This window comes from Cebus imitator, unplaced genomic scaffold (genome assembly GCF_001604975.1).
Source record: "Cebus imitator isolate Cc_AM_T3 unplaced genomic scaffold, Cebus_imitator-1.0 Scaffold513, whole genome shotgun sequence".
Taxonomy (NCBI): domain Eukaryota; kingdom Metazoa; phylum Chordata; class Mammalia; order Primates; family Cebidae; genus Cebus; species Cebus imitator.
In genome coordinates, this window is record NW_016107828.1 from 111,585 (window position 1) to 137,320 (window position 25,736).

The following is a 25,736-nucleotide window of genomic DNA, read 5'->3' on the forward strand; positions in this document are numbered from 1 at the left end:
CGGGAACACACGTCACAGGGACACAGAGCAGGACGGGAACACACATCACAGGGAAGCACGGCAGGACAGGAACACACGGCACATAAACACACACACAGTAAGGTGGCAGTAAGTTCTGTGGAGTAAAATAAAACAGGACAAGGGGCAGCTTGGTCGGGGGCTGCTATTTTCCATGGAATGGTTGAGGAGGGCTCTGTGATGAGGTCATGCTTGAGTCGGGCATGATGAAAGGAAGGTTAAGGCCCGCCTGTGTTGAGGAGCAGCTACAGGAGGCAAAGTCTGAGGCCGCATCAGGAACAGTTCGTGTCATCCCAGGAGACTGTGGAAAGGACGCTGGCTTTCATTCCATGTGTGATGCCAAATCACCAGGCGGCTGTGTGTGGGACGTGGTGCCTGGCGTGTGCTGCGTGAACAAGGGGCTGCTATGGACCCACATTCCTGCGCTCAAGAACTCACCCAGGACCTCAGAATGTGGCTGTTTAGAGAAAGGGACTTCAAAGAGCTGATTAAGGTAAGATGGGGCCAGGAGAGTGGACCCTAATCCAACAGGCCTGACGTCCTCCTAAGAAGGGATAAGGACCCAGACACTCCCAGAGGGATGAAGAACCCCGGGTGAAGACGCCATCTCCGAGCCATGGAGAGGCCTCAGCAGGAACTGGTCCTGCTCACATCCTGGTCTCGGCTCCAGCCTCTGGGACTGCAGGAACACAGGCCTGTTGTTTAGAAGCCACCCAGGCTGTGGCACTTTGTTACGACAGCCCCAGAAAACAACGTGGGGAGATGAACAGAGATGAGAGAAGCGCTGGTGAGAGAGCGCGGCCTGGAGCAGGGTAGGAAGAGAGAACTGAAACCCCCTCTGCTTCAGGAGCTGCTGACACGCTGATTTCTACATGCAGTAAGAGAACAATACAGACCAACCATGTAAAGGTGTTTGGTCCAAAGCACGGGTGACAGATGGTGACGTTTCCAGAGGGGGTGGCACAAAGAAACCAGACAGCAAGCTCAGGGCGGCCTGCGCAGCTCAGTCGGGACAGGGGGTCAGGGACACGAGGGGCGTGAGGCTCACAGGCTGGCAGAGGGCCCCCAGACAGGCTGCAGCAGGAGGAAGTGACTCGGATGCCACCTTGAAGGCAGGAGGTGACAGGTGACAGCACTGCCCACGGCTGGGAAAATGGCTCCGAAGGGAGCTCAGCAAAGAGCCAGGGGCAGCGACGGGGCAAACTCCTTCAGAGGAGAAAAAGAAGCCCAATGAAGTTAAACTAATAACTCGGCGTGACCTCACTTGGGTGCGACAGTCGTTCTGCTGGTAACATAAATCTGTTTCCACTATGCCACCCAAACACTTCCTCATCAACATTGTAGATGTCAAGCAAAACTCACAGATGGAAATTTTAAAAAACAAGCTGTCTGTCCAAAAGCTATGATGATTCAAGATGAACACAGATTTCAACAGATTACAGTTTGTGTTGAAATTTAAAATTAGAACTGCTAAGCAAATCAGAGTCAAGACTGGCCGGCAAAAGCTTCAGAAAACAAGGCGGCTTTCCACCTAAGGAGGCTCATTTCATCCAGCAATGCTGGAAGGAGCCTACCATGCTGTTTATGCAGGAACTTGGGCATCCACAGGCTCTGGCATCTGTGGGCACACAGTCCTGGAACCAATCCCCCGCCGACACCTGTTTACGCAGGGACCTGGGCGTCCATGGGCTGTGGCATCTGCGGGTCCTGGAATGGCTCCCCCGCCGACACCAGGAGGCAGCTGTATTATCTACTCTTCATCAGGGAGGGCCTGACACAACTGTGCCTGCTCGGGACAGCTCAAGTCATGGCACGCCACAGAGGTTCATCTTTAACTTAGACCCCCCCAACACCAGCCCCAAATCTTGAGGTGGCAACTAGCAAAATGAGACGTGCACTCACCCAACACAAGCAAAGTAGTAAAGAAGAAAATAAAATTGGGTGAACATTCTAAGTAAACTATTAGGTGTTTTTAATGTAAGTACTGTACATGAATCTTCCCTCTGAGAAAACCAGTATTTTTCTTATTTTATGTGGAAAACAATCCATACATTAAGTCCTCTGAATTTCCCGAGCATCAGTGCTCACCCTCCTCACCTTTCCACCGCACCTACCATCAATGCACATTTCACTGGTTTCATCATCAAACGTGCGTATTAATGGACAGCGTTCTGCGCTACAGAATTAATAGTCTGGTAATTCCACAAAGAGAACAAAAATGTGTTAAAATACATAATACATCCAGTTAAAAATGAACCATTAGGACCTCTCAACTAAAGAAAACTCATTTATCACTGGAATTCATTAACTGCTAACTATCTCCACATGCAACAGTGTTTAGAATTTCACGAAGCAGAAAAGTCAAGGAATATTCCAACGTGAAAATATCAAAACGAGATTACTCTCGTCCTTGCAACGACCACAGCCCAACGCAAACTGAAACTTCTAGACATGTGCATCATTCACACTGTCTGCCTGGCGCCGTTCCCACCTGCTCAGGTGCACAGGGAGGGCTAAGCATGCGGGAAGACCACGCCACTAACGTTTATCCTGTCACTGAAACTAGGAAGGTAACTGCACTCAGAGGAACATTCAGGCCTCTCTGTGATCATAAACACAGCGGCTGGGCTACAGCAGGCAGCGCAAGGCAAACGGTAAGTGAAGAATTTTACGAATTTATGGGATAAGTACGTGAATTCGTTCCTCTCAATAGGCAACATCTTTCATTACCTACGTTTAAATTTGAACCACATAAAAATGATGTCATACGAGCCGTTAACTGGAGTGATGAAAGTCCATGGAAGACACACCAGATGTCTAATATTACACAGATGAAACCATTCATACAAGCCATTAACTGATATGATGAAAGTTCATGGAAGATACCCCAGATGTCTAATATTAAACAGATGAAACAGTAAGAAACAGCATCCAAACATAAAATATAAGAGATTGGATGGTAAATGTTCCCTGTCTGTAGAAAGGAAGGCTGAAGCAGACACGCGCACACACAAGTGAAGGAGCACCTTTCTAGGTGCTGACTCAGTCAGTGCAGGCCGCCAAAATACAAGACTACAGGCCAAGCGGCTTCAACAACAGAAATTAGTTTTTTCCCAGTTCTGGAGACTCCAAGTCCACGACGAAGGTGCCAACCAGTGCAGCTTCTCTTCCAGTGCATGGCACTGCCATCCTGCCATGCACCCACAGGGGCTTTTACTAATATTAGCATGGAGGGAGAGCAACAGGGAGAAGCGGGGAGGAAGGGGGAGAAAGAGGGAAAGAGAGGGAGAGGCAAGCGCATGTGCAAAGACCACTCATCCTATGGGATCAGGGCAGCCCCTCCACTACCTCATTTTGCTTTAACCACTTCCTTAGAGATCCCATCTCCAAAGACAGCCACACTGGGGATTAGGGCTTCAACACAAAATTCAAGGGGACAGAGACATTTAGTCGAGAACATCGTGTTCCACCCCCCCTACCAAAATTCACATCCTTCTTGCACAGCAAATGCACTCATCCCATCCCAACAGCCCCAGAAGTCTTATTCCAGCCATCAGCACTGAGGTGTGAGGTATGAAATCCCGAGTGTTAACAAAACATCATCTGAATCAGGAGTGGGTAGGACTCAGGGTGCGACTCGCTCATCCTGAAGCTGAGCTCCCCTCCAGCCATGAACCACTGAACCCGAACAAGTTACGGGTTCCCAAAATACAGCAGTCGGGCATAGGTGGGATAGACACTCCTTCTCGAGAGAGAAAGATAAAAGGGAAAGGGTGGCGGGGCCCAAGCAAGTCCAAAACCCCACAGGGCAAACTCCACAAGCTCTTCAGGCTCCAGAGCGCCCCTCCTGGGCTGGATGCCACCCTCCAGGCATGCTGGGGTGAGGGCATCACCCCCTTGGCTCGGCCTGGCAGCCCCACCCCCACAGCACTGGACCATGGCAGCCAGGCCCTGAAACCATGGAGGCCCCATGCTTTGAAACCAAGGAAGAAACAGGCCCTCACCCTGGGCCTGCGGTGAGAGCTGCAGCCCTGCCGAACTCAGAATCACCTTCGGGGGCGTTCTTCCCTTGTCTTGAAGGGTGCTAAAGGTTCTTGGCCAGGCAGCGCTGGTTTCCGTGCTGTGGAATCCCAGCAGTCTGATGCCTTCCTTCATTCTGTCCCCATGGTGTCCCCTCTGGTTCTCTGGGTGTAATCCCGTCTCCACTCCTGGTTCCCGCTGTGGCTCCCACCCACACTCACCTCCCTGTCAGCTGGCTGTTCAGACAAACCCTGCATGTTCTCTTCAGAACTGGCTTTCTCATTTTTTTGTAACAGGCACAGGCTGGGAATGTCCCTGATCTCACAAGTTCTCGTCCCCTTTCCCTTAACACCTTCGGTGTGTCTCCATCCTTTCACATTTTACTATATGCGAGGAAAGAAGCCAGGCTGCACCTTTAACATTTCACTCACGAGATCTCGGCCCAGTCAAGTCCTCTGCCATTTTGTAACGAGGATCACTTTCCTCTGGTTCCCGTAACCTGTCCCTCGCCTCCTCTGAGGCCTCACCACAAGGGCCTTCAACATCCACTCTCCACAACATTCTGCCTATGATACCTGCGTTCTCCAGGACGCTAGAAGCTTTCCCTCCAGCTCTCCCCTTTCTTCTCTGAGCCTTCACCGGAGTCATCATTAATGTCCATATTTCTACCAACAAGCCCTTCACAGCCATTGAGGCTTTCTCCAGCAGATACCTGAGAACTCCTGCAGCACCTACCCATTCCCAATTCCAAAGCCACATCCTCATTGTAGGCATTTCTTAAGCAGCCCCCCTACTTTGCGGTACTAAAATCTGTCTTAGTTTGCGCTGGCTGCCGTAACAAAATACCATAGACTGGGTGACCTATAAAAAACAGGAATGTATTTTCTCACAGTTCTGGAGGCTGGAAGTCCAAGATCAAGGTTCCTGCCAATTCAGGTTCTGATGCGGTCTCTCTTTATGGCGTACAGATGGCCGCCCTCTGGCTCTGCCCGTACGTGACACAGACAGTGGCAGAGAGACTGAGAACACAGGCGAGCTCCCCATTGTCTCCTCATGGGAGGACACTAATCCCAGTGGACCTCACGCAACCTCACTGAACCTCAACTACCTCCTTAGAGGTCCATCTCCAAAGTCAACCACACTGGGGGTGAAGGCTTCAACACTGAATCTGGGGGGACACAAGCATTCAGCCCATGGCAGATATTATAAACGGATCTCAGGTTCGCAGACATCAGCATCCTACACGCTCGCAGGTAAGGAAAGGTGCTTACACTAGTGTCAGCGACAGGCTGGGGTGTCGGCAGCTGCACCGCGTATCTCCAGATATGAGCAGTCTGATCTCCAGAAGCTGAAGAGAGAAATCGGGGAAAATTACCCAAGGCACAGACCATGGTAAAACGTGCTCTTCACTGCACGCCGGCTGAGCGGCAGCAGTCAGACCTTTCCGGCTTAGTGACCACTTAGTGAAATGAATGTACTTTTCACTTAAATAACTCTTTTCTGAGACTGCATAATGCTACTGAGAACAGAGTATATGTGCAAAACTGATGAGATAATGATGACTTATAAAACTACTTCACTTTTCATTTTAGCATAGAAAGCCCCGGAGGTTCAGAGAAAATGGACCAATGGTAGACTTTATTCTCCATCTGTCTAACCTAAGAAACCCTATTATACCAGAACCTAGAGCTGTGATCAACTCTTGAGATGCAAGGGAAAGAAACGCTCATCTCCATCCATTCAACCCTGAGGCAACCTCTCAATGGGCGGCACCTATCAGCACTCCTCACCTGTGCGGCTCCATCCCGCTCTGTTTTCAGCAGCCAGTTTGCGAGGAAACGCTTTGACTGAGGACTGGAAAGACAAAGGACAGCACTGCAGGCACAGAACACGCCTCCGACACCGGAAAGGCCACGTCTCCCCAACACGGGGGCAGGCTGGCTTCCACCTTCTTTTCACTGCACCAAACTTCCCTAAAGGAGCTGCTCTGAGCTGAGGCAGCACATGTTTTATAAATGAAGGTGCTGCCCTGACTTGCAACTGTTCCTCACATCAACATCATGCCCAATCCAGCCTAATTCTCCTCTCTCTGTGCCCATTACCGCTTGCTTCCAAGTCTTCATCAGTTCCTGGATGTGTCTCGTTCCACTCTCTTTCGCAGCCCTTTGGTTTGAATCTGGACACGTCTAACTGCCCCAGTCTCCTTTGTCCCCTTTCCCATCATCCAACAAACCACCAACTTCAGAAGATTCAAACTCCTTGCTTGCTTTAGTCTTCACATACGTATTAGGGTGAAAATTAGCTATGTGGTCTAGACTGCTCAAAATGACTCTCAGTCTAACCCTCCCACATTTCTCTCTGATATAAAAACTCCGACCAAACCGCGTGACTCACTGTATCACACACACTGGAAGTACTTGTCACTGGGGCTCCTTCTTACACAACTTCACCTGCACAAAGTGGCCAGTCATCTCAACCTCAGTGTTCTATCCCTGGTCAGCATAATCTGGCCCGTAGGCAAAACCCAGGCAGCCACGCATTTTTGTGAATAAAGTTGCCAGACACAGCGATGTCCACTCATCAGTGCACCGTCCACTGCTTTTATGCTACAACAGGAGAATTGGAGACAGAGCCTGAATGTCCCACACAGATGAAAATACTTACTCACTATTCCTTTACAGAAAAAGCATAGGGACCTCTGGTCTATAGAAAGCCCACACACAGTCTTCCAGATGATCGCCAATGTCCCTGGACTACCACGGGCAACTGTGGGGGTCTGAGAGTCTCACAGGAAAGGCCCTCAGGACTGTAAAGCTATCCTCCAAAAGCAACCAAGGAAGGCATGTTTTTACAACTACTCTATCCAAGCTATCACAGTGTAGGTAAATTATCCAGAAAGAAATAAAAATGCTGACTCACAACTTGCCGTGTTCTCTGCGCTACTTTTCTCCCTTCTCCATATCAGATGCATAGAAGATAAGGGAACGCAACGACAGCCACAGGCCCTCAAGGAGCTGTCCGACTACGGGAACCACAGGTAAACAACAAACATGCTGTACGAAAGACTTCGGGACTACCATGAATCGTCATCTCACCATCACTCTAACTGCTATCCACCACTGTCTCCAGAAAGCACTGCTCAATGTACTTCCCTGTATCCACGTCTCATTTCATTCATAAAATGTTGACTAAAGATTAACTTTCATAAACGCCATGGATTATTCTGCTACTGATCAGAAAGGAATATTTATAGCTGTTTTAAGACCATCTATCATTTTGTTCAATAAAGAAAAAAATCAACATACCAGTGAGAGCCAACTGCTCTGAGGGATGAAATTTTATAGAATTTACTGCAAAATAAAAATATGATAAAATGTTTAAAGTGACAAAAACATGTTATCAACATTTATTAACTATAGCATGTATTTCAAAGTCAACATTAAAAGAACTATGAGGGTTCAATATTAGATCCTCCACTCAATTAAACTATAAATAAATGTGAGAATTAGAACAGAGCCACAATAAACAACAGCTAAGGTATGAACCCCCAAATCGCTACAGTATAGGACCCAGGAAAAGGATATTAACAATCTCTTTCCTTTTATAGACATGGATATCATTTTTATCTTAAAATAAATCAGGATTTTAAAAAAGAAAATACAACAACAGGTGAAGGCAAATTATAGCGTGGCAGACACAGTTTATAAGCCACAACGCCCGCCCCACCTTCCTTGCCAGCCTAAGGACCCCAATCTGTTCTGTGACTAGTAGAGACCCCAGGATCCCAGAGAGTATCACCTCTGCCGGCCTCAGGTGATGAATGAGGACTGGGTTACACCAGTTATGATGCCCTCCCGCTCTCCTTACAAAAGGGGTATTTGGCAGAGGTCTCACTCCGGCTGCCCAGGCTGGAGTGCAGTGTGCCATCCAGCCTTGCTGCAGCTTTGACCTTCCAGACTCAGTGATCCTCCCACCTTAGCCTCCAAAGTAGCTGGGAGTACAAGAAGATGCCACCACGCCTGGCTGTTTGCGTTTTTTTTTTTTTTTTGTATTTTCGGTAGAGACAAGGTCTTGCCATGTTGCCCAAGCTGGTTTCAAACTCCTGCCGGCCTCAGCCTCAGCCTCTCAAAGTGTTGGGATTCTAGGTGTATGCTGCCGTGCCCAGCCAGAAGTCTTCTGAGGAAGCTATCATTTTCTTGAAAAAGGAGCATGAGACCCTGGTACTTCACCTTCCCTCTTGCTTCTGTCCTGACTGTAGACGGGATACCTTTGCATGTGGTCAGCAAGACACCAAGCATGCGCACAAACATCAGCACTGAACACAGAGCCCGGCTACACAGGCCTGACCCAGTCTGGAGCCCACCCTACCCACCTGGAATCTTCCAAAGCAAACAACAGTGCTTGGGGCAGGGTGAGCTACCCTCAGTCAGCACTGGTCAGCAGAACAGTGAGCTGACTTGTGTCACTCTGGGGATACCAACCCTTATTTCCACCCCTTGTAAAGAAAATGCATGTCCCTAACACAGAACATATTGGAAATTTTACCAAATCTGAATACGTTCTCTCTTAACTAAATGTTAACTATACCATTAGAATTATATTTTTCTAAAGAACTAAATGAAAAATGCTAGAAGATAGTCTCATTATTAATATTAAAATACAGATAACTGTGGGAAAAGCTGGTAGCAACTGTGTACACTTATAAGTAATAAACCTAAGCACTCAACAGACCTAAAACCAAATTATCACTATAACCACTAACAAATAGTACTAATGCTTCCAACTTCAATGAGAAATTTTGGTAAGATCAGCGATCAATTTTCACTTTATTATGTCTATCCCAACCTTCAGCTAATCACAAATGAAGCTGGGCCACTGTGAGGTGTGGCTGGAAGGCACCGCACCAACTGTGGCCGAGGAGGCAGTGGAAGGCAGGCACGTGGTGACGGGAGCTGGGCTGGAAGACACCGCACCTACTGTGGCCGAGAAGGCAGTGGAAGGCGGGCACGTGGTGACGGGAGCTGCGGAGGAAGCTTCTTTGTAGCACTACTCATGCAACCATAATGATGTGAACAGTGACCACAGATCTTACCAAAATCAGCACAGAATCATGATAGAGGGAGGATGGAAATGGCCTTGAGAGAGCTCAATCACCCCTGGTCACCTTCCACAGTGGACGGTCAACAGACAGCCTGGTTGGGGCAGCACCTTGAGCCATGATTTAAAGGTGCAGCAGCAGAACCCACAGGCACCTGACCCAATCCACAGTGGCCGCGAGAGGAGCAGAAACAGGGATGCCAGCCACAGCTACCCTTCATCAAGTGTCAGAGGTAATATGGCTCTTTCCATCGCATGCACATTTAACTGCCATAAAATTTAAGCTGAAATCTAAAGAGAGAAGAACAAAGGGAACAACCACCTCTGCCACCAGCGTCACCTCTGCCTCTGAGAGGTGCAGACACAGCGACACTGGGACCCTCACACATTTCACCTCCGGGGGGTCTGTCGTTGGGCATTTTGCTCAGAGGACCCAAGAGGAAAGAGGCAGAGTGTAATTTGTGGTCAGACCACTTCCTTGTAGAGTTGCACCGATTAAATTCCCACCAGCCTCACCACTCCCTTCAGCTAGGTCAACTGAGAGATCGAAACATCCCCTCGTGGAAAAACGCAAACACAAGTCCTCAGGAGGAAGAAGAGAGACACACGCAACACAACAGCAGGCCAGAAACACATGGATCTTCTCCACTCTCCGACGCCTCTCTAAATGCAGGAGGCGTCCTAGAAGAAACAGGCACAGGCCTACAAAGAACTAAAGAGACGATGAATGAAGAGACAGACACCAAATACTGGAAGCCAGAAAAGCAGATGGTGATGGTGGGTGAGTGGACACGGGAAGGTTAAATTAACCTGCGTGAAGAACGGAAAGCCAACAAAAAAGCCGTGCTCAAGAACATGCAGAGACAACTTCTTGCTGCCACAAGGAGGTCTCTGTCAGATCCACTCAAACTCCCTTACTGGGATTAATTATAAAAGCTGTAGATAAACAGCAAAAAATAAGCAAAAGGCCTGACATGATTGTGGAGCCCCCAAGGCACCCAGGCCCAGAGGCCCCAGAGAGAAGCACTGGAAGTCCCATGGGCTGACTCACTCCCTCAAGGCACAGAGACAGGCAGGAGCAAGGGTGCAGTTCAGAAGTGAGGGGCAATGACAGGAGCTGAGGCAGCCACGAAGGGGCGAGAGAGCACTCACAAGCCCCCAGGCACTGACAGCACCTAAATTGGGCATGAGGCCAGACACCAAGCAGAAAGCCTCTAAGAGTTAAAGCGGAGAGTACCGGCAGATGAAACTAAAGCTGGGGCCTGTGAGGGCACCCCCTTGAAGGACAACTCCCTTAGAACAATGGAAAGAGGCCAGAGGAACAGCAGTGCCCCAAAAGCCTAAAAGCCACCGACCCCCAACTATTCAGTGAATCAAGGCTTGCCGTTCACTCTATCTGCTGGCCAGGGAAAAATTAAATCCTCTCCAGTGAAGAGATGATTCTGCGTCTATGTGTGCGTGTGTGTGTGGATGCAGGCATGCCCCGTTTTATTACCCTTCACTTTACTGTGCTTTGTAGGTATTGGATTTTTTACAAATTAAGGGTTTGTGACAAGCCTGCGTCAAACACCTATTTCCCACCATTTTTCCAACAGCACATGTTCATTTCATGTGTCTGTTCCCTTCTTACAGTATTTCAAACTTTTTCTTTTTTTAGTTTCTTTTTGCCAGCACCTTGACCTTGGACTTTTTCATTAATATAATATCTGTTAAGAGTGACCTGCAATCTCTGATGCTACCACTGTCATTTCTGGGGGAGGTACAAACCACACTCACATAAGACCACAAACTTACTCTATAAATGCTGTGGGGGTTCTGACTGCTCCAACAACCAGCCTTTCTCTCATCTCTCTCTGCTCAGGCCTCTCTGCTCCCTGAGACAGAACAATACTAAAATTAGGCCAACTAATAACCCTACAATGGCCTCAATGTATTCCAATGAAAGGAAGGGTTGCACACGGCTCCCTTTCAATCCAAAGCTAGAAATGATTATGCTTAGTGAGGAAGACATGTCAAAAGCTGAGACAGGCTGAAAGCTGGGTGTCTTGCACCAAACAGCGAAGTTCTGAATGCAAAAGAAAAGTTCTTGAAGAAGAGTAAAAGTGCTATTCCAGTGAACACACAAACAATAAGAATGTAAAACAGCCTTCATGTTGATGCACAGGAGGCTTGAGCCGTCTGGATTAATTAAACCAGCCACAACATTCCCTTTAGCCAAAGCCTAATGCAGAGCAAGGTCCTGACTCTCTTCAATTCTGTGAGGGCTGAGAGAGGTGAGGGAACTGCGAAGAGAAGCTGGAAGTTGGCAGACAGTTGTTTATGAGGTTTAAGAAGCCATCTCCACAAAATAAAAGTACAAGGTGAAGCAGCAAGTGTTGATGGAGAAGCTGCAGCAAGTTCTCCAGAAGATCCAGCTGAGATCATTAGTGAAGATGGCTACTCTAAACAATGGGTTCTGAATGCAAACAAACAGCCTTATATTGGAAGAATATGCCATCTAGTACTTCCATAGGTAGAGAGGAGACATCGATGCCTTCAAAACTTCAAGGCACAGGCTGACTTGTTAAGGGCTAATGCAGCTGGTAACTTTCAGTGGAAGTCAATGCTCACTTGCCATTCTAAAAACCCTAGAACCCTTAGGAATTATGCTACAACTCCTCTGCCTATAAATGGAATAAGGCATGGATGACAGCACATCTAATTATAGCATTGTTGACTGAATATTTTAAGCCTACCATTGAGACATACAACTTTCAAAATATTACTGTTCATTGACAATGCACCTGGTCACCCACGAACTCCGATGAAAATGTACAAGATGAATGCTGATTTCATGCCTGCTGACACAACATCCATTCTGCAGCCCATGGATCAAGGAGTCATTTTGACTTTCAAGTCTTATTATTTAAGAAACACACTTCAAAAGGCCACAGCTGCCATAGACAGTGATTCCTCTGATGGATCTGGGCAAACTCAATTGAAAACCTTCTAGCAACGATTCATCTTTCTAAATGCCAGTAAGAACAATTGTGATTTGTGGCAGAAGGTGAATATATCATTAACAAGAGTTTGGAAGAAGTTGACTTCAACCCTCATGGATAACTTTGAGAGCTGCAACATTTCAGCAGAGAAAGTAACTGCTGACGTGGTAGAAATAGCAAGAGAACTAGAATTAGACGTGGAGCCTGAAGATGGGACTGAACTGCTGCAATCTCAGATCAAACTTGAATCAATGAGGAGTTGCTTCTTAAGGATGAGCAAAGGAAGTGATCTCTTGAGATGGAATCTACTCCTGGTGAAGATGTTGTGAACGCTGTTGAAATGACAACAAATGGTTTAGAATATTACATAAACTTAACTGATACAGCAGCAGCAAAGTCTGAGAGGACTGGCTCCAATTTTGAAACTGCATAAATGTTATTCAATAGTATCACATGTGATAGAGAAATCTTTTGTGAAAGACTCAGTCAATGCAGCAAACTTCACTGCTGTCTTATTTTAAGAAACTGCCACAGACAACCCAACCTTCAGCAGCTGCCACCCTGATCAGTCAGCAGCCATCAACATCAAGGCAAGACCCTTCACCAGGAAGAAGACTATGACTCACTGAAGACGCTGATGATCATTAGCATTTTTAAGCAATAATTTTTAAAATTAAGGTAGGTACACTGGACCCTTGAGTAACATGGGTTTAAACAACATGGGTCCACTCATTTTTGGATGTTCTTCCACCTCTGCCACTCCTAAGACAGCAAGACTAACTCTTCCTCTTCCTCCTCCTCATCAACCCACTCAATGTGAAGACCAAGAGAATGAAGAACTTATTCCACTTAACACATGATAAATATATTACACATTTTCTCTTCCTTACAATTTTCTAAATAACATATCCCTTTCTCCGGCTTATCGTAAAAATGTCACTCTTTATGGTAAGTATGTAATACATAGAACATGAAAATGTGTTAGCTGTTGATGTTATTGGTAAGGCTTACAGTTAACAGTGGCCTCTCAGTCATTTAGTCTTTGAAGAGTCAAAAGTGATCCACAAATTTCAACTGCAGGGCAGCGGGGTGGTGCCACTGTACACTGGTGTTTTAGACATGATGCTATTACACACCTAATAGACTCCAGCACAATACCAACATAACTTTTATACACACTTGTACTGGGTAACCAGAAAATTCATGTGACTCACTCTGCTGCAAAACTTGCCTTTCTGGAACCAAACCAGCAACATCTCCTGTGTTTGTATACAGAATGCCTATAATATAGGGCCACACAACAATGCAACAACACAGCAATCTGAAAGAATCTCACAGTTAACACCCTAATCTTGAAGGTGGTTTTACACTTTTTGTAAAAATTCACACTGCCGACTTATGATTTGTATACTTTCCAGTGTGTATGTCACACTGTAGTAAAAAGTTCAGAAAGTAAAAGAGAATGAAAGGTTCCAAGTACCCAAGGCAGGGGTCAGGCATTTGAGCGAGGAGAATGCATTGAGACTTGAGTAAGCAGCAGCTGGAATCCCAGGAAGCACCCCTGGTGTCCCCAAGAAGACAGGTTCACTCACCCAATGGGCTAACTAAAAGAGAAGACGTCACAGAATGTTATGATAAAAAGGAACCTCAGAGAACAAAGAACCATAGGAAATTAAAATCATCATGGAAAGAATCTCTTTTTCAACAAAAGGCTGATGGATAGCATTTGGGAAATCTCCTAGAAATAAACAAAAATAAGGTAGAAAATGAAAGAGAGAAGATAAAGGAACAATCTAGCAGGTCCAACATCCTATTAACATGAATTCTAAAATACATGAACATTTCTCAGAACGTACATTTCTAGACTGGGAAGTCTCACTGAATGTCCAGCATATTTTTTTATAAGTCCACAAGCCAAACCCGAAAAGAAATCCCAAGACACTTTTAGACAGAAACATCAGATCACCTACATGTGATCAGATTCAAAATAGTGTCAGACTTACTATCAATCCTAGAAGTTATAAAAATAGCCCAACAACGTAATATCTTCAAATTTTTTGAATGAAAATTATTTCCTATGTAGAAGAAAATACTCAGCCAAATTACCAATGAAGTGTAAAGATGAAATCCGTTTTGCAAACACTTAAGGTCTCAAAGGTTTTACCTCTAAGATACCTATGTAAGAAAGCTACTGAAATATGAACCTCCATGAAGAAAAAAAGATTTGGGTTCCAGAAAGAAAGGCTGTGACAGAGGAGAGAGGTTGAGAGAAATCCCTGGATGCTGCTAAAGGGAAATTTGAAGGGCAACGACTTTGAAGAACTCAGACGTCAACCCAGCTCCAAGAGTGGAGGACCTCAGCAAGGGAATGAGAACAGCACAAACAACAAAGACTCATCTGAGGAGTCTGATCACACTGAGAAAAACTTTACAAATACAGCTGAGTTTAAGGATCATTAGGGACATATACAGAAAAGTAGGCAAGAGGGAAAAATATGGCAACTACCAATTCCTGAAAAAACAAAACTGGGGAGAAAATTCAGGCTCAATACATGAGTAGGGGTAGTCATAATTCCCAAAATTTGTACAACTCAATAAAAATCATGACGTAGGCCTGGTACAATGGCTCACGCCTACAATCTTAGCATTTTGGAGGAGGCCAAGGTGGTCAGATTGCCTGAGCTCAGGAATTTGAGACCAGCCTTGGCAACATGGTGACACCCCATCTCTACTAAAATACAAAAAAATTAGCAGGGCGTGGTGGTCCACATCTGCAATCTCAGCTACTGAGGAGGCTGTGGGACAAGAATCACTTGAACCTGGGAGACAGAGGTTACAGGATCATACCACTGTACTCCAGTGGTATGATAGAACAAGACTCTGTCTCAAAAAAAGAAAAGGTGCAAAAAAATTAGCCAGGTATGGTGGCATGCACCAGTAGTTCCAGCTACTCAGGAGGCTGAGATGGGAAGCTCACTTGAAGCCTGCATGGTTGAGGCTGCAGTGAGCCGTGATTACACCAATGCACTCCAACATGGGTGACAGAGTAAGACCCTATCTCAAAAAAAAAAAAAATCCTGATGTATCTCTTTGGGATGGTAAGGCCAGATCTCCATCTCCCTTAATAAGTCACTTTTTTGTCTAAAACTCAAAATTTATGACATAATAAAACATGTTCTTATGTACAAAAAGGGAAGAAAAAGCAGAATACTTAAAAGAGTCACTGCCTTTTGAAAGGGGAGAATAGGGAGTAAGGAAGAATGAGGCAGGCAGCTGCCAGTGATTTATGCGGGACGTGTAACACTTTTCAGTTTTTTAGCCTATGCACATATATTTAATTTTTTAACGTTTTTTAAAGAGGAAATTCGAATGAGGAAACAGAATACAGTGCTCGTTCCCGTACCAACGTTTTGCTCTGCATTTGAGCACCAATCACACACATGCCAGGCACTGGAAACTGCAGGTGGCACTGTGGCACCCCAGCCAGTATGTGGGATGCCAGGGGAAGGCAGGTAAGAAAGCAGCACAAGGGAGGGCGTCTAACACGGGAAGGCACCATCCTGTCTACACACTAAGGGGAAAAGTCAGAGCAAGAAAGAGAAGACACAATGGCAAGAAGAATAGCCAAAGGAGAGGGGGTCCTGGGAAAGGGGAGGTGAGGAGAGGGCTCCTGGAAAGGGGAGGGTGGGGAGGGGTCTGCAGCTCATCAGGGCCCTGGGGACGGAGACAGGCGCTCAGAGCCACAGGCCCCAACCACACCTGTCCCTCTGTGCACACAGGCTATGCCACCTCTCAGCCTGGCAGCAAGGAGGGCATAAGGAAGGGTGAGTGAGCAGGTGAGAAGTACTGCAGGGGAAGGAGCCACATAGCACATGCGAGAGGAAACAGAAATAAAATCTGGCCAGGAAACTGGTACACACACAGCTCTACGTGAAAAGGCAAAAAAGAACTACAGTGGACAGCATTAACCACAGGCACACAGGCACATTCATGGAGGATCCTTTATTCAGCCTGAATACATCTGAACTACCACTACAACAGAAGTAAATCTCTAAAACAGATACACATTTTGTGATAATGTACACATTTCAGTTATAAAATTTCCCACATATGGTTTATATACATTAAATAAAATGCAGACTAACATGACATGTGCATTGTATAGGAGTTAAGCTTTTCCCTGTTATCGAGCCCATACAAGCTCAAGACACAGAGTTTATCCCAGTCTCTGAATAGACCGGACTGTCCCCTAACAACCCAAGCAGTAAAACTCACTACCGAGCTACACAGCTGACTTTATCATGCACAATCTTAGAAACCCTGGAGGAGGCGATGGCCTCTGGAGACAGCACGCCCCTCCGGCAGCACTTACCTGAGCCCACGTGGCCTGCGTACTTGACAAGGCACTTCCCCATCTCTATGCTCCACAGCAAAGCCGTGTGGTCTGCAAGTTGGAAATGAACAAGTCAGAACTTACCTGCCATCAGTTTATAGTTTTTTAAATGAAAGAATAAGACAAATATCCTAACAATGGGAAGTCACACTACCACTGATATCTCTCGCACCTTTGATTCTATTACTCTGCACACTTCAACTGATCAAAGAAAACATTTCCCAGACGGGAGAAGCTGTGACCTGTCTGAGGCCATGACGTTGGCTGACAGACCAGAGACTCCATTTCCTCCTTTATTATGAGGTTGGCTGCATCGTACTGGAAGCTTACAGGCAGGGGTCATTCATATTACAGTTTCATGATTTAATTAAAGTATTAAAATGTTGCAGAACATCTTCCAGCTTCATATTCAAACAGCATCCAAATCCAGTTACAACTGTTGAGATAAGTTTTTGTTTGGGCATTTCTCTTACAGCCATTATTTTTTTAAGTAGACTTAACAGTTTCTTTTTTTTTTTTTTTTTTTGAGACGGAGTTTCACTCATGTTACCCAGGCTGGAGTACAATGACAGCGATCTCGGCTCACCGCAACCTCCGCCTCCTGGGTTCAGGCAATTCTCCTGCCTCAGCCTCCTGAGTAGCTGGGATTACAGGCACGCACCACCATGCCCAGCTAATGTTTTGTATTTTTAGTAGAGACGGGGTTTCACCATGTTGACCAGGATGGTCTCGATCTCTTGACCTCGTGATCCACCCGCCTCGGCCTCCCAAAGTGCTGGGATTACAGGCTTGAGCCACCGCGCCCAGCCTGACTTAACAGTTTCAAAGAGAAGCAAGAACTTTGCTCACTGTTCAAGTGGTGTATCACATTCACGTCTGCCTCTAAAAAGCAGAATCCAGTGAGTGATTAATGTCTCACAAGCTGGGACAGCATTTACAATGAGCACCATTTTTAATTTGAGCTATTTTTATCTGAAGGGGTATTATGCCACCTTAGACAGCTTTCATAAAATACCTTTTTTTTTAGAGAAAACAAAGGGTCGCTTTCCACACTCTGCCCCTGTGTGTCTGTGGGCAAACCCTGGCTGGGGAAGCCCATCAGGCTCCACTGATGGCTAAGCCCAGGTAGTATTCACTTTCAGTGAGTATCGCAGCACTGTCTCTCAGCTACTCCATTTATGGGAAAAAAAGTCAAACATATCTACAAATCAGAAGCATACTTGGCTATGGATAAGGAGAAAAAGAGCAACTGGAACACCAATTCCTCAACACATTTAAGTTAAATCCATCCCAAACAAGTATTTCTTTCCTCAGATATTTTGTTGACTGTGAGTTGCAACACCCTACCCACGGGGACCTGGAAAAGGCACGGAGCAGCTGCACACCTATCCCTGGGACCACGGAATACAAGATGCAACTGACCACCTGTCCACAGGACCATGGAATGCAGGGAGCAGCTGGACACTCACCAACGGGACCATGGAATGCTGGCTATAACTGGGCACCCACCCAAGGGACCACAGAATGCTGGGTGTGGTTTGATACCCACCCATGGGACCACGGAATGCTGGATGCAGCTGGACACCCACCCACGGGACCATGGAATGCTGGGTGCAGTTGGACACCCACCCACAGGGCTACGGAATTCAGGGAGCAGCCGGACACCCACCCACGGGACCACGGAATGCAGGGAGCAGCTGTGCACCCACCCACAGGACCACAGAATGTAGGACTGCAAACCACAGCACCAGGCATCACCAAGGGCTAATGAGCTGGTTCCACTGACTCCTCCATGACACTTCTGCATCTAAGGTTCCTGTCACAGACAAGTGAATGTCCGTCACTCAGGGATCAGGCACAGCCATGCTTCCGCAGGCTGGCCAGGTCCGTGTGTAACTCACCAGCTGACGCAGTCCCGAGCACCACTGGCTGTGTCCTGGCCACACTGACATCCCAAATGCCATCCCGGTGACCAATGTACTCCTTCACAAGCTGGCAGGCAGCCCGCGATGTCGTGGTCTTAAAGCTGGAGACAATCTGAAACCGTGACGGGGAGTCTTGTGAAACAATTTACTGAAATGAATTTTTCTAAGTCAAGAAAGGTAAAACAAAAAGGATGTCTTGAAAAATGCATAAATCACTGACCAGGACAGTTAAAGCACTAAAGGAACACGGCACATGCGTGAGCTGAAGCGCCCCATGTGGGAAGGGTGGCAAGTTCACCTCGTATCACAGACACAAGCGTTGAGCTGAAGCGCCCCGTGTGGGAAGGGTGGCAAGTTCAGCTCGTATCACAGACACAAGCGTTGAGCTGAAGCGCCCCGTGTGGGAAGGGTGGCAGGTTCAGCTCGTATCACAGAGAACGCATGGAGCCCTTGTGATGACTTGTGAAGACTCCTGCACCTCAGCCTCACAGCCAGGCATGGAAGGTCTCACTGCAGAAGACCAGATTTTGGTATTCCAAGTCACTCTTCCCCAAACCCAAACTATCAGACAAAATTTCCAAATTCTTTAAAAAACCAAATAGCTAGCTAGCCACCCAGAAATGAAAAAGGAAGGACACCCCAAACCCTTAACTTTAGCTAATGACATTGATCGCTAAACACGTTCACATTTTGCTGTTTTTGGGTAATTTGCACCAACCATATATCATCGAGTAGAAAAACGCCTGTGGTGGGGAGGGATCCAAAGGCGACACTAACGGGTGTGCCAGTTCGTCCGAGGCTGCCCACTGGGTGCTTGCTCAGGGCAGGCATCAGCCTCAAGGGCGCAGGACAACACCTCCATGGGCCCCTTGCCTTTCAGACATGTTCAGCCTAGCAGGACACAACGCAAAAACAGCTAGGACCACAGAAAGGCATCGTCTCGAATAACGACACATACAGCAGACAGTTCTCATGTTCTCATATCAGGAAAAATATGAAGTGAGTGAGGAAGAAACTAATTTAACACAATGATTTCTGCAGAGTTTGCTTTTTACATTTTTCTTAGGTAAGAAAACAGCTGTCCAGCTTTTAAGTAAATCAGAATAATATAGACTTTTCAGAATAATAAAGCAAAAAAATTAAGTGAAAAAATCAGTGGCATTACACAACTTGCTTTAAACACAGATTTGGCAAAGCCCTGACAAACCAGATCTCAATTCATTCTTCCATAAGTACATGAAAGCACGATCCACTGTCACGTCAGTTCAGGTATGCACACTCAAGTTATTCTCCCCCGATACAGTGACAAAAAGGCTGAGGAAGACACCAACATTTTCGCCAGTAACAGAAAGAACTTCCACTGGAATTGGTCACAGGAATTACAGAAGCACTTGTTCAACCTCAAACCCATTATTATCCTCTTTCCTTTCTGAACGCTAATATCCTATTCAATCCAGCGAAATTTGCCTCCAAAACATAGGAAATGTGCCATTCAGATGTTAAATAATATTGTGACATTTTAAGAGGGAGTGAAACTAAAGAACACACACAACCTCCAACCATAATAAGCTACAGTAAATTTCATTGTCCAAGTCTCTCACCATTTCTAACATAAATAACAGTATTATAAGAAACAAACGCTAGCGTTCCATTCTTCACCTGCTCCCTTCGCAGGCTGAGAACAGAGTGGCTCCTTCCCTGAGGCTCCGACTGTCCTTCTGGTGGAGCTGTGCAGGAGATAACGTGCCGTTTTCAAGTATTTTCTCATGTGTGTTGCTTCCAAAATGCCCACTGCATTTTGACCATCTATTACTTTAACTCTTTTGACATCATTACAAAGAGGCCCAACAAAACAGATTGAATTACTTAGAGGGAATATTTATAACAGAATAGCAGCAGAATGAAGCTGCAAACTGATGCTTACACCCATCATCCCAGATCATTTTAACGGAGCCGCAATCTAAAGAACTGCTATGAAAATGTTTGCAAGTATTTTTGTAAATCTAAATATCTTTCTTTGTGGAAAAAGCCCTTTCTGATTTTTACGAGTTTCTTTAAAGTGGGCTGCAGGTTAAACTGCCTCACTTACCTCCCACATAGGCATCAGAAATGTCATTAAGCCACCAGGAAGCGGAAAAACCTCTTCTGCGTTTATGTAACACACTTCTATGTTCCCACCATCCCACCAAACATGCTACTTGCTTTTCATGGCTCTGAGTCAGAAGGAGGGAAAGTAATAAACCTAGACTGTGGCCTTTCTCTTGTTGCATTCATGCTTAGCTTTGGCACCAAGAATCCACACTGTAGTACAAATCAGAATATACTGTTACCAAATAATTTCTTCAATCTTCAGATGTCTTATATTTTCATGGTTTTTTTTTTTTTTTTACAGTGGGTACAGACATTGTGCAAAAGCTATAAAGATCATTAGTAATATGCTTCTTATAAATTCAGATTAATTTCTAGTACCTAAAATGACAGGGCTTTAAATATCTCTAATATATTTTTTAAAGCAATACGTTACCATACATATCCTTACCCTTGTCTAAATCTTATTTTTTACTGTACATGGTAAAGGACAAATTTATATAATTATTTCTTCCTCTGCTTCAGAAATAATCAGAAAGTTTTGGAACTCCAAGACCATACACTGCATACATACAGCTGTACACACCACAAAAAGCAAAATAATCCAAGATAATGTAACAAGAACTTAATGAAGCAAAACATAATTTCACACTTCATTATGAAGAAAACGCTTTAATTTATTAGAAAGTTCAAAACTGTAAGTGTAAGCTATGTATTACATGGCCAAAAAAATCAAATAAATTAGCAACTTACATTCTAGATGTTATCAAAGGAAAGTATAGTAGAAAATACCAGCAATTTCAGATTTTCTTTTGAATAACAAAGAATTACCAAAGGCTATCAAATGAGGAGAAATAGCAGAAGGACTGAATTTACTCTATTAATTGAAGTTAATCTTACTATATATGTCATACTAAATAACTTTAAACTCAAGGAAACAAATTGGAAAAATAAAAAGCTAACAAGAACTAGTTAACACCATCATAGCAGAGTCACTGAAAATTTCAATATTTTCCCTCAAGTTTAGCAAAAGGAATGTGTATTCACTAAGGTTAGGTAATCAATTTATCTTTTGTATCCTTGAAAGATGCCAAAGTACAGACACATACAAAATTACCTCCAAATATCACTTGATAGTAGTACTCCACCATAGACAAATGAATTCCCAAACAATTAAACCCTTGCCACTTTCAGAAGCTCAACATGAGAAACTTTACGAAAATGCAAAATGCCATGAATGTCCCTATTCACCTCAAAGACAGACCTTCACCTCCTGATCACACTTAGAAAACTGAGGAAAAGAACATAATGAACTAAATGTAACTTTAGCTCAGAACATAATTTCCACTAATTTATACCTATCTATTAGCTTCCTCCAAATTCAGAGCCTTTATATTAAGCAAATTAACAATAGAATATATTCCCTCTACAGACAATATGTTACTAATACATCATAGATAAATTCCAGTGTGTACTAGGGTAAGCTACTATATAAGGGTCTGCATACTGACTTTTTTTTTTTTTTTTTTTTAGACAGAGTCTCGCTCTGTTGCCCAGACTAGAGTCTCGCTCTGTTGCCCAGACTAGTGTGCAATGATGTAATCTCGGCTCACTACAACCACCACCTCCCAGGCTTAAGCGATTCTCATGCCTCAGCCTCTCGAGGAGCTGGGATTACAGGCACCCACCACCACACCTGGCTAATTTTTATATTTTTAGTAGAGACAGGGTTTCGCCATGTTGGCCGAGCTAGTCTCACAAACTCCTGACCTCAAGCAATCTGCCAGCCACGGCCTTCCAAAGTGCTGGGATTACAGGTGTGAGCCACCATGCCTGGCCAAGACATTCCTTTTATAAACTAAATTTTCCTGAAAACCATTTATCTTTTTCTACTGTGCCCTTCTAATTGGAAAATGTGCAACTTGAAGTACACATCTGCACACCTTAACCACCACATGATGGCCCAGAAGCTGGGACCTACGTACCTTGCTGGTGGAAGCCTTGTAAGTGGTCTTCAGTTTCTGGGAGAGCTGGCTGGTGCTGTGACTGGCTGCAGGGACAGAGAGTGACAATCAAACACAATCACAAGACCAAAGACTCCAGCCTCACAGATGGGTTTTGTGTCTCGCACAGGAAGAAAGGGGGCCCAGAGGGTTTGTCTGGCCCTAGCAACACGAGCCATGGCAGGGCAGGAACAAGAACTGAGCTCCTTATTCTCCCAAACCCACACCTGAATTAGATTCTCCTAGACCCACACCTGAAATAGATAGCTCAAGGTCTGCAGACAGCAAAACACAAACCAGCCAGCGTCCTTCGCTAAATTCCACATTTCCTGCATAGATAACCTGCAGGACAAAACCTTCATGGGAATTCACCTTACCTTTTGTTTTGAGTTGGCCCTTGCTCAGCTCTGCTCCATCAATCGCTTGTCCTTCAGCAGCTAAACGTTCGTTAAGAGTGTCGATTTCTCTACGTACTGGTAATAAAAAAGTTTTCAAAAATGTAAAGTATGTTTTTATGTTTAAATGTACTCACCACTTCCAAAACTTGCACACAGAAAAAATGTTACAGTGTTATATAAAGACATAAATCATATTCCAATAAGCAACATCACAATTCACAGAGTTCTCAAAAAACTAAAGAAATCATTTGAGGTATCATTCCAAAAATAAAAGCTCATATACACTTGCTACACTTTGGAAGACACTGCTATCAGGGTCTCAAGAACAGCACCTGCACTTCAACATAGTCTCCATAGTGCTTGATTCTGTGCAATTAAAAACATTATTCTGGGCTGGGCATGGTGGCTCATGCCTGTAATCCCAACACTTTGGGAAGCCAAGGCGGGCAGATCACTTGGGGACAGTTCAAGATCAGCCTGGCCAACATGGTGAAACCCCTTCTCTGCTAAAAACACACAAAAAAGCTGGGAATGATTGTAACCCCAGCTACTTGGAGGCTGAGGCATGAGAATCGCTTGAACTTGTGAGGCGGAGGTTGCAGTGAGCCCAGATTGTACCAGTGAACTCCAGCCTGAGCGACAGGGCAAGACTCTGTACTTAAAAAAAAAAAAAAAAAAAAATTGAAGTAATTTTTCCCTCTATGAATTGTCAAGAAAGTTTAAATGACATAGGATTATATTCTCTTCATTACTGATCCAATCACACCACTAAGTTATAGAGTAAAAAATAGCTTAACAACGGAAATGCTCTTTGTTAGCATTCAACTTTTAGAATCAATGTGTAGATAAAGCATGAAAAACTTGATTATAGTTACATTTGTCTAATACAAATTTTATAGATTGGGTATGGTGGCTCACACCTGTAATCCCAGCACTTTGGGAGGCCAAAATGGGAAGATCACTTAAGCCCAGGGGTTTGAGACCAGCCTGGGCAACACAGTAAGACCCTGTCTTTATAAGTATAAATTTTACAAACACAAACCCTAGAAAAAGAAAAACTGGTAAGTAATGGAGCAGCAAAAAGGACTTGTTTATTTCACTGTGAAGCATTAACACTAAAGCAGATCCACCTAAAACCAGAAGAAGCTTCCTTACATTTATAGGACTAACCACCAAAAGAACCAAAAGCAAAAACATGCAGAAAATGCCTTCCTTTGAAGTGTGATGGGGTTGAGGGGTAACGGTAGCTTTCTTTTTATACTGTTTGATAAATTTTTAACCATATATAGGCATTACTTCCAAAATAAAAAATGGAAAAAAAAGTTAAAGCCAAGCTAATTCAAAATTGTTTTGATTTGCCTTTAATAAGTCAGATAGTACATGCATCACTTTTCAAATGATGGTATAGTATTAAAAAAGTAAATCAATGTTTTCTCAATTTATGGTGTACTTGGTAAAGAGAAAATTGTAAGATTCATGTATTTTTTATGAAATCACAATTTGGACCAGTTGGTGCAGTAAGCAGGATAATGAACCCTCACACATGCCCATGCCTTAAGCCCACAACCCGTGAATAGAACACAACACGGGCACAAGGTCTCTGCCTGACTATCCTGGGGCCCAATCCAATCACACACATTCTTCAGAGGGCAGGAGAGGTGGGGGTGGGTCAGAGAGCAAGCAGGAGGACTCCAGCAAGAGGGAGGGGGCCAAAAGCCAAGGAGTGCAGCAACAGACCTTTGTTCTAAAACTGCAAAGAACTGAATTCTGTCACAATCCCAATGTGCAGGAACAATCCTCCCCAGAGCCTCCAGAGGGAGCAGAGCTTGGCCAACACCCAACTGTGGCCTCATGGGAATCATACCAGACCCACAGAACTGCAAGATGACAAATCTGCATTTCCTTTCTCTTTTTTTTTTTTTTTTGAGACAGAGTTTCACTCTGTCGCCCAGGCTGGAGTGCAGTGGTGCAATCTCAGCTCACTGCAACCTCCACTTCACAGGTTCAAGCAATTTCCCTGCCTCAGCCTCCTGAGTAGATGAAATTACAGGCACGCACACACGCCACCACACCCAGCTAATCTTTGTATTTAATAAAGACAGGGTTTCACCATGTTGGTCAGGCTGGTCTTGAACTCCTGACTTCATCATCCACTGGCCTTGGCCTCCCAACATGCTGAGATTACAGGCGTAAGCCACCACGCTCAACCAATATCTGTGTTATGTTAAGCCACTAAAATAAGTTTAAGTTTGCTACAGCAGAACAGAAAACTAATATAGTGATGAATGTCTACTCAGAAATTTGACTCTCAAAGACTTCCATGAATAGGTAAAAAGCTATAAAAATATATTAAAATGGGAGATACTCACATTCTAAGTTTTCAATATAAAGGTTTTCAAATTCTCTTTCTATTTGCCCAAACAGTTCCAGAAGTGTACTGCGAACGGAGGAAGGCAGTTTAGAATCCTGCAGAAGAAGACTCTGCTTAGAATGAATGAATGAATGAATGAAAGAACAACTCTTAAGACCAAGTACAAATATGCTTTTTCCAAAGTGAATTATCTTTGATTTGAAACTCTTATTTTGTGTCACTATATATTTTTATACATAAAATGCTTAAAGAGTTTAAAGTTCCAAATTTCTGCCAAGGAAACTATAAATCAAGTTGTATAAATGGCTACCTAGTGTGACATGTGATTTAAAAACAAACACTCCTGCCAGGCGCGGTGGCTCAAGCCTGTAATCCCAGCACTTTGGGAGGCCGAGGCGGGTGGATCACGAGGTCAAGAGATCGAGACCATCCTGGTCAACAT

The 25,736-nt window shown here is 44.8% G+C and overlaps 1 protein-coding gene across 1 annotated transcript in view; it reads right to left on the reverse strand.

Moving 5' to 3' along the window:
- Positions 1–25,736, reverse strand: part of WDR37 (WD repeat domain 37) — an 80,559-nt gene that overhangs the window by 32,781 nt on the left and 22,042 nt on the right. Inside the window, exons 4-9 of the mRNA XM_017514056.2 lie at positions 22,903–22,998; positions 22,508–22,572; positions 18,411–18,546; positions 16,489–16,560; positions 7,344–7,388; positions 5,310–5,386 (exon numbers count right to left, since the gene is read on the reverse strand). Coding sequence (XP_017369545.1) covers positions 5,310–5,386; positions 7,344–7,388; positions 16,489–16,560; positions 18,411–18,546; positions 22,508–22,572; positions 22,903–22,998 — 491 coding nt within the window. The remainder of the gene's footprint in view (positions 1–5,309; positions 5,387–7,343; positions 7,389–16,488; positions 16,561–18,410; positions 18,547–22,507; positions 22,573–22,902; positions 22,999–25,736) is intronic.